This window comes from Phoenix dactylifera, chromosome 18, assembly GCF_009389715.1.
Source record: "Phoenix dactylifera cultivar Barhee BC4 chromosome 18, palm_55x_up_171113_PBpolish2nd_filt_p, whole genome shotgun sequence".
Lineage (NCBI taxonomy): Eukaryota > Viridiplantae > Streptophyta > Magnoliopsida > Arecales > Arecaceae > Phoenix > Phoenix dactylifera.
In genome coordinates, this window is record NC_052409.1 from 2,404,054 (window position 1) to 2,419,472 (window position 15,419).

General features: G+C 38.8%; 2 protein-coding genes across 3 annotated transcripts; both read left to right on the forward strand.

Annotated features, from left to right (window-relative positions):
* The first annotated feature begins 552 nt into the window (after positions 1-552).
* On the forward strand, positions 553-6,464 carry LOC103698557. 2 transcript variants are annotated; one of them, XM_008780595.4, is made up of 11 exons: positions 553-987; positions 1,728-1,808; positions 2,039-2,197; positions 3,089-3,177; positions 3,720-3,808; positions 3,930-4,033; positions 4,157-4,226; positions 4,304-4,379; positions 4,480-4,594; positions 4,679-5,210; positions 5,692-6,464. In XM_008780595.4, the coding sequence occupies exons 1-11, from the start codon at positions 735-737 to the stop codon at positions 6,179-6,181; spliced, it is 2,058 nt and encodes a 685-aa protein (XP_008778817.2). In that variant the 5' UTR covers positions 553-734; the 3' UTR covers positions 6,182-6,464. The 2 variants fall into 2 exon arrangements, with proteins under 2 accessions (XP_008778817.2, XP_008778820.2); XM_008780598.4 differs by having other exon boundaries at positions 558-987; positions 1,717-1,808.
* A 1,997-nt stretch (positions 6,465-8,461) lies between these two features.
* On the forward strand, positions 8,462-13,704 carry LOC103698548 (GMP synthase [glutamine-hydrolyzing]-like). The gene is made up of 6 exons (XM_008780586.4): positions 8,462-9,097; positions 9,661-9,911; positions 10,007-10,382; positions 10,554-10,685; positions 10,778-10,953; positions 13,160-13,704. Exons 1-6 carry the CDS (start codon positions 8,522-8,524, stop codon positions 13,281-13,283), a joined length of 1,635 nt encoding a protein of 544 aa, XP_008778808.2. The 5' UTR covers positions 8,462-8,521; the 3' UTR covers positions 13,284-13,704.
* Positions 13,705-15,419: the final 1,715 nt, after the last annotated feature.

Here is a 15,419-nt window from a genome sequence, read left to right on the forward strand (position 1 = left end):
TTGCTTAAATCTAGGTTCAATGCGGATTTAATAAAGTCTGCGGGGCTAACTATCAACCATAAATTTATTAATGTAGGTGGGTCTTAATTTAAGGGTGTAATTATTTGAAATTGGTTGAATTTTAATATTTAAGCTCGAACTCGAGTCGATCAAAAAAAAAATATAATATTTGAGATCGATTTAGCTAGAATATCAATGGAGCACGGATTCGAATCGTATTTATAATTAAAAAATAGTTAAAATATAATATAATATTTTTAAAATATTAAATTAATAATATATTATAAATAAAAATTATTATAATATTATATTTTAATATTAGGCTCATGAGATGTTGAGTTGAGTATTTTGCTGCTCGAGTACGATTCGAAAAACTTTATGAGCTGTTTGATCCCAACCTGAGCTCTATAATAATTGTGGTTGCACCCTTGCAACCTGGGAGTCGTACTTGAAAAATTAAGAGTGGGTTGTTGATCTAAGATTGTTGCAGACCGGCCCGGTGTATCCGGACGTGGGACTTCATAAAGCGTGAAGGAAGCTACGAATAAAATGTCCGAAACTAAGCGAGGCGTTCCCGGAAAGAAGCAGAGAGAGCGAGCGACTCGTGTCGCTTCACTCGCTCGTACGGTCTCCTCTCGCTCACCCGAGAATAAGTAAAGAAAGGAAATTATTTCTTTCTTCTTCGTCTTCGATCCCCAGAACCCTCAGTCGGGGTCCCTCTCGCCTGAGAGGCGATGCTAAGGGCTCCGCCGAGCTGTTTCCAGCTACGGCTGGGACGCGGGTCCAGAGAAATTTCCTCCGTCGTCCTCCGGATTCGAATTCATCCGCCCCATCGCCGCGTCCGCCTGGTCCGTGCCGCCGGAGCGGCGGCCATAGATGGAGGAAAGAGCCAGTCGTGGGCCGACGGCGACCCGGGGCCGGATTCTTTCTCCGGGTGGTCCGCCTCCCCGGAGACTAGCGGCTCCAAGAAGAAGGGAGGGCTTGGAAGTGAGAACTTATTGTCGATTTACCAGATTGTTTTTCGTTTACTTCTTCTGCCTCTTTAGTTGGATAGGATTTTAATTATTTGACTAGTCTTGATGTTTCGAATTGCCTGACTTGGATTAGAATTTTTGGTTAGCGGATATTATTATATTTCAATTTTGAGGAGAAACTTGTGGATTAAAAACCTTGGTGCAGTGGTGAAGTTTCTATTTGATAATTCCTTGTGCTTAATCCTTTTTCTCTTTTCTGAGTTGTATATTTCTCCGGTAGCAGCAGCAATTCTAAGTTTTGTGGAAACCTATTTCCTGTCTTTCGCTCTGACACAATTTTCCTTTTTAGACCTATGGATGGATTTTAGTCATTTAAGGACCAAAGCTCATGAAAATTACTGTCATCTACTAACATGAAGCTTGAGATGACTTGTTGAATGCCATGCCCCAATGTTTCGGACGGAATGGTTGATTGCATATAGGCAGACCTATGATAACAAAGATATGCGCTGAAAGATCAACCCAACATGGCTCAATCAAAATATATTCCAAGCATATTCTACGGAAAATCTTTTCAATTGGGATCATCAAAAGCTTAATTATGCCCCTCTTTAATTTTTAATCTTGCAGTAAAAAAGAGATTTGTGGCGTAGAACAGAATATTCCCTCATATTATATATTCGCATTACAATGTTTCCATATTCTTTAGGTTTTTGGAATACTAATGACACTTGTCCGCTAGTTTACTTGCAGGGATTCTGGAAGCTGGACTGGTTGGAATCTTATTAGCTTCTGGAGTTACATTTACATCATTATATTTGAAAAGTGGAACTGGCAAGTACCATGACTAATAAATTATATGCGACACCAAATGTTTTTAGTTGAACTCTGTCTGTGCTATTGAATTTGAATGGTATTTGCATGGTTTTGGGTTATTCTTGTGTTGCAATTTTTACCTTTTTCTCACAATGATATTCTTGACTATTAAGAGATGAATCACCATTAAATCTCTTGTTTGCTCAAGCGCTTAGTCCTTTAATAATCCTAATTGTCGGTGGAAACAGGAGTCAAACAGCAGATGAAACCTCTAACAACTGAACAGGAGGTGCTACTGTCTTCTGATGATCAGAGCACACAAAGTGATCCAGTGGGAAATGGGTCTTATGCTGTATTATCAGACAAGGAAGGCAAGATGAAAGACTCTAATTCTGAGCATGAGAGAGGTATGAACATGGACAATTTCCCTCCTATAGAGTCGCTACTTATGAGATATAGACCTACTACTGATCCAGGGACATCATTAAAAGTCAGAATCATGATAATGTTGTATCTATACACAAAGCATCATGACAAGAAGATCTGCATCTGACAACAAATGTTGTACAAAATTTTTTAACCGATGACCTTAACCAAATTCCACCAAAATATCTGCCTATGATGTCAGTGTTTCTGTGATCCTTCTGGTTTCAAGTATTCACATTGCACCATCAATTTTTTTAAGTCAACGCCACTATATGATGTGACAAGAATTTGCATACACTTGTTTAATTACTAACTTACCTTTCTTCGACACTGATTCGAAAGGTCACAAAAATTGACAGTCCCAAAACAATAAACTCCTGGGTTTCCAGGTTCCTTTGGATTTTCCTAGTGTCAGAAGCTCATATTTACAATCTGCTCCTGAATTTCGGTCTCATGAAACTAGAGCCAGTCTCCATTCAAGATTCCATGATCCGTTTTGAAAATTTAGTGGAGACTGCTGCCTCTGGTTTCAAAGGAATCGGTTATTGAGAACAGCTGGATGCTGCAGCTCCCTGCTGATATTTACTCTTTGTTTTTGGTAGTATATGATGTAAATGTTGTGGATTCATCATGAGCAGTCTGAATCACAATTGTCCGACTGAAATCCAGATGCTTCCAGCAGAATCCATTAGTTAACCTCTGAACAATAAAGTGTGCCTTTTGTAGCACTTCCAGCTTCAGGATTAGTGGATCCAAATGGAATATAATCCAAAATAGACAGTCACTTCATAGAGGCAGGTCAGTTGTTAGTTGCTAGTGCATGAGAAAACCTTCTACTTTGTTGATGTATCTGCTCTTGCTTGTCTTTGCAGCTTTTGAGGTGCCTCCTGGAAAAGTTGTAGTTCCTCCAGTAGTTGATGAAGTTCAAGGGCAAGCATTGCGAACCCTGCAAGTTCTAAAGGTACTTCTATATTGTTCAACAGTGATTGTGGTAAAACTTTCGCTTGACTACCTTTTTCATTTTTTCGCTAGTAGACCTTTTGTTAGTGTATCAACTAGCTCATGAATTTCCTTAGAATAACCAACTCATGTTCATAAAAGTGCAATGGGCATGTAGTTTTTAATAACTATCACTTGTAGGGAGCACGCGTTTGTGTAAGCCAAGGCGGTATTTGTCATTCAGGATGGGTTATATCTGCAATCTTGTATTCTGAGTGACCATGACTGGACGAGTTCTTTTGTTACAAATAGGGTCTTTGGATAAGAGCTATTCCCTAACTATTCATGACATCAGTTGTATGTATTTTGTAAGGCTATATAAGGGAGAGCTTAAAGATGCAGGCAATATATCTGTTTTTTTTTTTTTTTTGTCTTCCTGTTCATGCCTCTAGAGTTCTATCTGAATTTAAATATCTAGTATATCTCTATGTTGAAAATTTTATCCATTCTTTTTAACTTGGTAATTTTTGAATAGTAATTTTCATCTTATCAAATGTCTTATAGGTTATTGAGGATGATGTTCAACCTGGGGACTTGTGTACTCGTCGCGAGTATGCTCGATGGTTGGTAGCCGCCAGCAGTTCACTTTCGAGGTGTCTTCTTTTCTTCTGATATCACTGTAAAATTTCAAATACTTGTTGGACATAATTTCTAAGTATGAGCAGCAGTCCTTGCTGCATAGTGCAAATTGTTAACTTTTAAAATCCTGCACAGGTACACTTGTTCAAAAGTTTACCCTGCAATGTACATAGAGAAGGTGACTGAACTTGCATTTGACGATGTCACTCCTGAAGACCCTGATTTTGCAACCATTCAAGGTAAGAACTGAAATTAGTATGAAATTGTCTTTTACTTAGATTATTACATGGAAATGCCTTTCCTTTAATTTGTTCCATATTCACTGGTGTGTCACACCTATAGTATCACATTTCACACTGTAGGCTTGGCAGAAGCTGGACTTATCTCGAGCAAGCTCTCATCTCAGGATTCTGTCCTCTTTTCACCAGAAAGGTGAACCACATGCTTTCCCTTTTTTTGTTTCTGGAAAAAGAAAATTAGACTTACCTATCAAGCTATTTGCACTGCAGCCCCCTATCACGCCAGGATCTTGTGAGTTGGAAGATGGCTTTGGATAAAAAACTTCTTCCATTAGTTGACAGAAATGTAATAAGTGAACATTTGAGATTTACTCAACATTTTTTTATGGTACTATTAGAAAATATTTGGTTGATTACCGACATTATGATATTATCATTTCGAGCAGCTACTGTACCAGTGCTCTGGTTTTATAGACATCGATAAAATAAATCCAGATGCTTGGCCTGCTTTGGTAGCTGACTTGTCTGCTGGAGACCGGAGCATCACTGCTTTTGCTTTTGGTATCATTTCACATCTATAGTCCCTTGTCTGTATAAATTGGTCTGAACATGTGATTAGTCATACAGTTACTTTGTCATGTTCAGGGTTTACCAGACTATTTCAACCCAACAAACCAGTCACAAAAGCTCAAGCTGCTGTTGCTCTGACAAGTGGTGATGGTGCTGAGGCTATCAGTGGTGAACTAGCACGCATTGAAGCAGAATCGTTGGCTGAAACAACGGTGAATGCTCATACTGCTTTTGCAGATCAAGTTAAGCAAGACCTTAATGCAAGCTATAGGAAAGATCTTGCCATTGAAAGGGAAAAGATAAATGCTCTAGAGAAATTGGCTGAAGAAGCAAGGCTGGAATTGGAAAAACTAAGAACTGAAAGAGAGGAAAAAAACAATGCCCTTATGTGCGGGCAGGCAGCTGTTGAAGCAGAGATGGAGGCCTTTTCAAGGATAAGGCCTGAGGTCGAGGAGCAGTTGCTGAGCCTGATGAATGACAAGATTGAGATTTCTTTTGAGAGGGACAGGATTAGCAAACTTAGGAAGGAAGCAGAAAGAGAGAACCAGGTCATTGCCCAGTTAGAATATGAGCTGGAAGTTGAGAGGAAAGCTCTGTCCGTGGCCAGGTAAAGATGTCAATGCTTACATTACTAGAGAACTACTGGCACTTAATTTTTTTGGTTGATAATAAGATATTCTGTTCATCCTCTTACGGTGCCTTGTGAATAAATCTGCGCTAATAAAGAAAACTGTAGCATTTTCTTTTGATTCCCTTTGTTGTTCGTTAAGATATTTCACCTGCTTAATTTTTCTCTAATGATTCAAATATATCTGTCAGCTACACCATCCTATCTGGTATGAAGTCCATAGTTATCTCTATCTGGTTCTCTCGTTGCATCTCCACCAGAGCACCATTTCTCTGATTCCTCAAATGTGATAGATACTTCACAGTTTATTGTAACCTACTATCTGGAAATTTGTGGCAGGTCTTATCGTTCCATGTTCACAATCACGTTTTAACAAAGTATTCTCAGAGTAATGGTTTCTTTTTTATTCTTTGAACAAAATTAACACCAGCAAGTTTCACAATGTTTAATATTTAACCAGGTGCTGGGCAGAGGAGGAAGCTAAAAGAGCAAGGAAGCAGACCAGAGCTCTAGAGGAAGCCAGAAAACAGTGGGAGAAGTATGGCATCAGAGTCATTGTTGATGATCTTCAGGATGATGCTTCCACCAGACCCACATGGCTTAGAGCTTGGAAACCACCTCCAATGGAAGGAACGATTGCCAGAGCTGAAACGATTGTGGAGAAACTAAAGACAATGGCCGCTGAATTGAAATTAAGGTCTAACATTGTGATGGAGAAATTTATTCAAAAGATGGTCTCTTTAGTTAGGGCTCTTAAGCAGTCAGTATCAACTGCTTCCAAGCGTGCCCAAGAGATCCATGGTATTGTTATTTCAAAGGCAAGAAAATCAGTCAACGAGCTTTGTGAAAACGCTTCTGGATTAAACTCAAGGGTTGGCCATAGTGCAAGGAGAGCTGTTAAAGATTGCAGGGAAGGTCTCGAGATAATCAAGCAGAGATTCAAGACTTGAAAAGCTACTTTTTGTTATGGACTTCTCTCTTTTCAACAATGCCAGTGAACATACTTGTGCTTCAAGTCTGAAATCTTTATTTGTGTTTTATCCTTATCCTTAAAAGAATATGATGAGTGGAGAGGATAAAAAATGCAAAATATATTTCAATGTAACATTTCATTAGAAATGTGATGGATTTATTTTTTTTTTTACCTCAAAATGGAAATGACACATCCATTGAATAACTATTGCCCCAAGTGAGAGGATATTATTTTGCCCTTCCTGATAAATGGCTTATAAATCTTCTCTTTAAACGTGTTCCGGTTAAATTTTTTCAGGGGCACAATTCTTTACAATTGTACAGGCACTTTTGCTGCATGCTAGAGTGTTATATGAAATCTACAATGTCCCTTAAACAAGAGAAGGGCAGAGTGTTGATTGATGGCTGTGAAATATGGGAGGTATTTATATCAAAGGTTGATGAGAAGAACTAAATGGTAGTGCTTTTCCCCCACTCTTTTCATTGGGTGGGGGAGATACAGGGATTTAAAATAGATCCATATGTTCAAAACAGCAAACTCAGGCGTAAACAGTGAAAAAAACAAAAAAGAAGAAGAACGAAGAAAGCATATAGTCGCATAGAGACTTCGAGATCCAAAAGTTTTCAGCTCAGAAATCCTTTGCAGTTTTGGAGAGGCATCACATGGGAGCTATCAACCCCCAATCATCCATCTTCCGTTTCCAGGATTCATCACAGCAAACCACAAAACCTTCTTGCAATGCTTTAATTTAAGAACAAGACGAAAAAAACCATCAAAAAAAAAGTAACTAAATCTATTGAAACCGCCGCATGTTGGTACGAAACCCTAACCCTCGATAACCGAAGCCGCAGCCCGATGGAATGTAAGACGCCATCGTTTAGAGACCCGTATATATAGAGATTAGAGAGCGGCGAAGAGGAACCAAATCCCACAAAATCTGAACGGTGGGGAAATCAGGACCATCCGTCTAAAGACTCGTCGAGCAATCCACCACCGTTCATGAGATTAATTGATTTAGATCGACGGGGTGATTTGTTCTTCCATTTGAGATTTGAGTAATTCAAGGCAGCCGTTCGTTTGTTTGGTCTTATGAAATATCACGGAAGCACAGCTGGGTTGGCATCATCGGATTCGAGGAGATTTTTGTTTGATAGACCAGCGTGGCAATGCATTTTTCTGATTGGATAATCCATTAAATTGTGTATGAAGTTGTTCCCACGAGCAGGAGTGGAGTTTAGCATTTGCTGAGTCAGGCTTGGGTCTAATATCAAGACAATTTTGCTGAGCTCGAGCTTAGTCCAATCAAGTCTTGTGCTTGAATCTTAAGTTCAAATCTGGTTGGACACAAAACTCGAAAGTCTGAGCTCTGTTCAATTGGACAACACCAAGCACACTAGGAAGCCTAATCGGAACCAACCTGATCAACTTGATCGAGCCAAATCGGCCGAACCTAATATGGAGAGAGAACCTTCTTGGTTCAATTTAGGAGTCACCTTCATTGTCTTCTTCTCAAAGTTACCTTCTTGATCAATGTGCAAGCACATGGAGACCGTCGTATATTAAGATTTACAGAAAAGGTCCAGGCTTCTGATATGCATGTTTTGCACGACATAGAAGTACAACAAAGGTTCACCGTCTTGGTATCGGACTCCATACTGATGCCACACTAACACAATATCAATATTGTATGGTTACAAAATTTTTTTGGTGGTATCGATATCGAATTGGTATGGTACGATAATATCAATATTGTATGGTTACAAAATTTTTTTTGTGGTATCGATATCGAATTGGTATGGTACGATATGCTCTGTACTATTCGATTTAGACCGATATACCAGCTACATCATCTATCACTGTCTCTTCTTTATTTCAAAGAATTGAACAGGTTGTATTTAGTACGGTGCAAGGTGCGAGATGAAATGAAAGGAAGCTGCCCTTCTGCGAGATGGATACCATGAAAATCCAGGATTGTACCGCTCTTGCCGTGGAAGTTAGGCAAAACTTGCACGGGAGGGAAAAGGGATGGCATACGAAACAAGAGGCGGAAGTTTCGCATAAGATATCTACGCGATCATTTCTTCATGTTCGTTGGACCGAAGAGGATGGTTGATAACGAAGCCTACCAATCGGACGGCCCAAAGACAGCCATCAAAGGGTCCATCAGACCTATCAACAGAGAATTCCCGCCAAATCAAGAGCGCAAGAATCCCAGCCTCCTCTGGCACATAAATCTGCCCCCACCCAAAATCCTAAGTCCTAACCCTAATCCGAATCCCCACGCAAAACCCTAAACGCTCGCCAGCCGCCGGAGAAAATGGAGCACCTAGACCTAGCGAAGGCCTCCACCGACGGCGGCGGCGGAGGGAACCTGGTGCTCATCCTGGACTACGGTTCCCAGTACACCCACCTTATCACCCGCCGGATCCGGCAGCTCTCCGTCTTCTCCCTCTGCATCTCCGGCACCTCCTCTCTCTCCTCCATCGCCGAGCTAAAGCCCCGCGTCGTCATCCTATCCGGCGGGCCGCACTCCGTCCACGTCGACGGAGCCCCCTCCTTCCCCGACGGCTTCCTCCAGTACGCCGAGGAGAACGGCGTGTACATACTCGGTATCTGCTACGGCATGCAGTTGATCGTCCAGAAGCTCGGGGGAGAGGTCGCCATCGGAGAGAAGCAGGAATATGGGAAGATGGATATCTCGGTGGAGCAGGAGGAGTGCGGGCTTTATGGGCCGGAGGCTGCCTGCGGGACTCAGACGGTGTGGATGAGCCATGGTGACGAAGTGGTGAAGTTGCCCGAGGGATTCACGGTGGTTGCGAGAAGTTTACAGGGATCGGCGGCGGCGATTGAGAACCACTCCAGAAGGTTTTACGGGCTTCAGTACCATCCGGAGGTAATATTAGAAATTAATTCCATTGCTAGTTCAATTCCAAGAATATCAATTTGATTCTTTTATTATATGTCAAGTAGTTTGAAATTATTTGTTGAGGGGGAAAAATATCAACTTGCTTTGTTTCTGGTAAGGAAGGAAATGATTTTTTGTCCATGATTTTCTTACGGCTTATTGTGTGTTGTGGATTTTTATTGATAAGATAAATAGCTGCAGAGCTCTGCCTTTGTTTCTTGTTTCTGGTGAGCACCACGAACAAGAAATTTTGATGTTGCCTATGAATTTGTTTCTAAAAGTAGCACTTCGTTTGTCTTGATCATGATGGCACTTTACATTGCTCTTGCAACGTATTTGCAGCAAGGATTTGAAGCTTGTTCATAGCTCTTGCGACTTGTTCAACCGCTAAATTTATTGCAGTTTGGTATTTCGTTTTCGTTCTTTTTAAGTGGCATCAGACTGTTAATAAGAAGTTTGACTGATTTAGTACCGTGCGTTTATAGGTTGCTTCTAGCGCCGCATTCTTTCATTTTTATTTTATTATGATGTGAAAAAGAAATTTGGTGTAGGTGACGCATTCACCTCAGGGAATGGAAACACTGCAGCATTTTCTTTTTGATGTTTGTGGGGTAACTGCCGATTGGAAGTTGCAAGATGTACTCGAGGAGGAAATAAAAGTCATCAAAGGAATGGTAGGACCTGATGAACATGTCATTTGTGCATTATCGGGTGGAGTAGATTCCGCTGTTGCAGCTACTCTTGTTCATAAGGCGATTGGAGATAGGCTGCACTGTGTTTTTGTTGACAATGGATTATTGAGGTTGGATTTCATTTTATTTATAATAAATAAATGATTTAAATTTTAATCTTAGCATCTGTAATTTGTGAATGCTGATATCTTTCTCTATTCTGTAGGTATAAGGAGAGAGAGCGAGTGGTGTCAACATTCAAGAGCGACTTGCATTTGCCAGTTACTTGCATTGACGCATCTGATCAATTTCTTAGTAAGCTTAGAGGTGTTAAAGACCCGGAGTGTAAAAGAAAAATCATTGGAAGGGAGTTCATATCTATTTTTGATGATTTTGCTCACGAGTTGGAAAAAAAAATGGGAAAGAAACCTGCTTTCTTGGTCCAGGGAACTCTGTATCCTGATGTGATCGAGTCATGCCCTCCTCCTGGAAGTGGAAGAACTCACTCCCACACAATCAAGAGCCATCATAATGTTGGAGGACTTCCGAAGGACATGAAGCTAAAGCTCATCGAACCACTTAAACTCCTCTTTAAAGATGAGGTTTAGCTTCTGAGTACATTATGCAAGCATTTTTTTAAAAAAAATTTCTTTACAAAGAGCATTAGTAACTTAAGCAACAAAGAACAAGTTGTGTAATATAGCTTATTAAAAACATTCTGCTCTTGATTGTGCCACACTTCCAAGATTAACTGGTCTCACTTTTGCTCGAAGGTACGAAAACTGGGAAGTATTCTGAATGTTCCTGAATCATTTTTGAAGAGACACCCATTCCCTGGGCCTGGCCTTGCTGTTCGTGTCTTGGGTGATGTTACAGAAGGAAATGCCTTAGAGATTCTACGCCAGGTTTGCTTATTTTATTTGTTTAATTATTTCTTCGGAGTATAACATTTCTGTTATTGTGGTATCATGTCATCTATTTCTTCATTTGTTCGCAGGTCGATGAGATATTCATTCAGTCGATAAAAGATGCTGGTCTTTATGATTCCATCTGGCAAGCTTTTGCTGTTTTTTTGCCAGTACAATCAGTTGGGGTTCAAGGTGACCAGAGAACTCACTCTCATGTAGTTGTTCTTAGAGCAATTACTAGCGAGGATGGAATGACTGCAGACTGGTTAGTAACAATTCTTTCTTAACTTACTAATCCCCTTTTCTTTATGTTTATATATGGTATCTTCAAACCTAGCATGTTAGGTGCAGAAAAGTAGAATTTGCTACCATTACATCCTTTTCATCCTCCCAAAGGAAAATGATTGAATGATCTTTTGTTAGTTGAATTTCATTTGCAAACTTCATCGATAAATTGAACAAACATGATCATAGTTTTGACACATAAAATGAGGTTCTTCTTCAAAAGGTTATTAACTATCATTTTCAATTTTTGGCCCTAACATGATGAAATTTTAAGTTATCATCAGATGCAGCTTTTGTCAGAATCAGGGGATGAGAGGAGGAGAGGTAGAAAATATAAGGGAGACTGGGTAAAAATTAAGAAGTCAGTCTGGAAGTTTGGTATTGCATTCCGCCAAGAGGTTTAATCTAATGCAAAATTAAGGTATAAGGATTTTAGAAGTGATTTTGGGATATATTAACAAGAGAAATTTGATCTGGTTGTGGAATCTGAAAATGTGTGCAAACTGAACTCTAGGGTAGCATTACAGGTTTGATTCTTCATTGTTTATTTTACTTTTTTTAGAGTTCTTTATTATAAGGTTGGGAAATACTTCATGCTGATTTAGAGTGTTGGTGGCTATGCTGAATTTTTGTTTATAAAAGCAGTGGTTGTTACAAATTTGTTATTCAAAAGGAGGTGGTGGTACATGAGAGAGAGAGAGAGAGAGAGAGATCATTTTGGAGATAAAGGAATTGGTTTGGCCATCCATCTTTCCTGGAGTTCTACAACCTTTTGCAGGTTGATGGTGGACCGAGTAAATGTTACAAGTAAAATAAACTTCATGCTTGTATGTGTTTGTGGTGATGGTCCACATAAAAGATCCAAGGAGAATAAAGATGATCAGATCCCACAGCAATTTTTTCTTTTAATTGTTAGGCTTCAGAAAGTAGACAATTTTGAATTATTAGTAAATAAATTTTGATTTTTTTTCATTTTTTTTCAGGAAATCGGATACTTGAATAATTAGGGAAACAACTTTTTGTTGGTTAAAAGTCGTTAATGGATATGAACAGTTGTCTAAAATTTGCTTTCGCCAGTCATTATGGTGCTAGGGCTCATGTATTTAATTCCAATGATAATTTTAGTTTTTTATATGTGATTGGTTTGTATTTCAAAAATGAATTTATCTAGCACATAGCAGGTATGTCTGGCTGTATTGCCCTTGGATGTCGTTCTTTTTGGGGTTTTGCTTGTGCTCACAGTGCAAACATAGTGATGGAAATAGCACGTGCCCTTCTTAATGGGAAATTTTAGCACGATTTTCTTGTAGATGTGCAATTATTTAAGGGCCTGGTAACAAATGAAATCCATTAATTACAGACACATGTGTAACAAATTAAATCCATTAATTACAGACACGTGCACAAGGCAATTTCTCCATGTGTACGTTCAGTGTCAGAGCAACATCATTTATACAGTTCGTACATTGCCATGTAATTTAGTGTCTCTAGCTTGGTGGTTTTTTCTTTGATGAATTTTCAGACCACCTATAACCATTTTTGTTTGTGTATTAACCTCAATGTTTTCAGACAAACTAATAATACTGGATGTGGCACATGTAATTTGTAGCTTCATTGTTTGTTTCTTGGAAGCTAGAGAACCGAATATGGGAATATAACACTGTTATATATTACTTAGTTTTACATTCCATGTTGTAGTATTTAGCGTTGTGTTTGGCTTAGGTAGCATTAGTTCAATATGTGCACTTAAGTGCTAAATGAGGGTATGAGAAAAGTTGATGAGCCCAGAATTAACATTTCTAGTAACAAGATTTGTGCACTTTTAAAATCCTCTTCTGTCATATACGTTCGAAATTAAGCAGACATAGCGATGAAAGGCTTGTGTTCGAATTTGTGCCTGCCGAGCGCCTATTGCTTTGGCACAGCACTCTAAAATGCATATTGGGTTGGTCGGCAATAGGATTGCGATTGAGCATGGCTAGGCAGGATTGCCTCTATCTTATGTTTGAATTCTCCTGTTTGACTTATGATTTGTGAACCTTGAGGCATCAAATATTGTCTTTGAATCACAGCACATGTATCATCGATTCTTGATGTTTCCATATATGCAGTTATTTTTTCCCCATTTTATCCTAATTGTCTCTCATATCTTGCATTATCTTCATTAACATGTGAATCTCAATCAGGTACTATTTTGACCACAAATTTCTTGTTGATGTGGTTCGAAAGATATGCAATAACGTCCGGGGAGTAAACAGAGTCTGCCAGGACATTACGTCAAAACCACCAGCAACTGTCGAATGGGAATAATTTCAATTTGGCAGCCTTCAGGTTGAACATGACCATGCTGAACATCTTCTGCACTCGAGCAGGCTTAAAATTTGAACCTGACTCATGATATTTATCTGAACGAGCAGTTGTTCTTTCCTGTCCATGATTGCATGGATCCATCCAAAGCAAGGAAGAATGGCTGGGTCTACTGTGAAATGGCAAGATTAGGATTTTATATATATATATATATATATAAAATCCTAATAAGTTCTACTGTTAAATTTCTTGCTTCCACAACGTGTTTCGTCTATTCAGTAATTTTCTCTGCCATGTTGTCGCTTTTATTCTTTTTCGCATTGTCAACACTTTGCCTTTCCATTCTTTAGAACTGCACATTGCAATTTGTTGGTAACTTTATAGTCTTTGATACATGCTCGGAAAAATCTGCAGTCTTTGTAAAGGTCGATGAAATAGCCATGCAATCTGATTCTATCTGCTTTTGAAGTACTCATACCTAATACAACTGACCTATAATCAATCTTATGAAACCTGAGGTGATCCTGGAAGATTTGACTAATGTGAAGGGTTTTCCAGGCATTAGAATTGAATATTATCAAATAACTGATCATTTCCGAGTGAGAGCAGGACTCAAACCTGGAATAATCTCTCAAGTTTTATACATTTGGATGATCTCTGAAGTATATTTATCTGCAAGAAAAATTTATGAAAAATAAAAAAAAATAAATATTAATTTTTCGTTTTGAGAATAAGTTTCAATAATGCTGATATCTCCAAATAATTGATCCTTTTACTGACCATTATTTCTCATTATAACAGGAAAACAACTTTTATTTTGATACTTGTTTGAGATCGATTGTGGGATTTTGTCGCAGGATTCGGACACATTTGCTATGAACATCTTCATCAACCAAAGCCAGAATGATGGCAGCAGCCTGTAAAAGGGGTCTGGTTGTTATTATCTGCTGAAATAATGCTCATGTTCTCATGCTCCCGTGGATCATTTCTCGAGTCTAGAATGCAAAAGCGTTATGTCATTCAATCCAACAGCTGCAATGTTCATACCATGAACTTGCTCGCCATTGATGTTTAAATCTCTAATATTTTGGGGGATAGTAAGTTCTACCTAAGCTCAGTTATGCACCGTGAGCTCTTGCACACTAAAGTTAAAAAAATATCAATATTAGAAAACTTAAAATGGAATTGGTATTATTCTTTAATTGTCATGAACACAACAAAATAAAATCTTAGCGTTTTATGGTCAGGTAGATCAGATTTTAAACCCAGAAAGGAATTTCGGATTGAAAAAGGATGGATACTGGATCCGGGAACTTGGTTGCCGAGATTGGGAAAATTTGTGCGACAGTATACGGAAGTCCGCATAAAACATCTATGTAGACAAAGAATATCTGCATAAAAATGTATGTGCGGAATTCCGCACCTCGAGTATGCCTATGGGTGCAGATTCTCGCATCGAAGAAAAGGAGTCCGTATTTAAGAACGGCATCTGTTCGATGAAATGCTCCAGGGAGACTTGGCTTCTTGAAGGTCGATGGTCGGGCGAATAACGATGACGTTGAGATGAAGGACGAGAGGCCGCTAACCATCACACGAGAGCAAGACTGGCCATTCCATGGTTCAGAGTCCGTGGCGGCGGTGCGGAGTCCCGGTTCTCTGCTCCATTTAGTCTTGGGTATGCAAAAGACCGCCGAGATTCTGGATTTTGGCAGCTTCAAATCTCAGACATGGTTAGGACTTAGGAGTTCTTGTTTGCCAGGGGGTTTGGAAGAGGTGAGGAGCAAAGTGGGAGGTTCGAATATAGATATAAATTTAAGTTTATGATAAATATTCATATCCATTTTACAATTTTATTCATTTTTATAACATATTCATAATTTTTTTTAAAAACAAGTGACCATATTAATTTAATATTAGCTTAATTTATCTTTCACTTTAGTAATATTTTTGATTTGGTGATTATAAAATTTAACTATCAAAGTTGTACTTATATTTATATCTATACTATCAATATTTAATTTATATTTATATTTATTTAAAATAAATATAAATATAAATTTTGCATTCAAATAATTTTGGTATCCATATAAGTATTAGATATAGATATATAGATATTTATATATATCCATTTTCAACCCA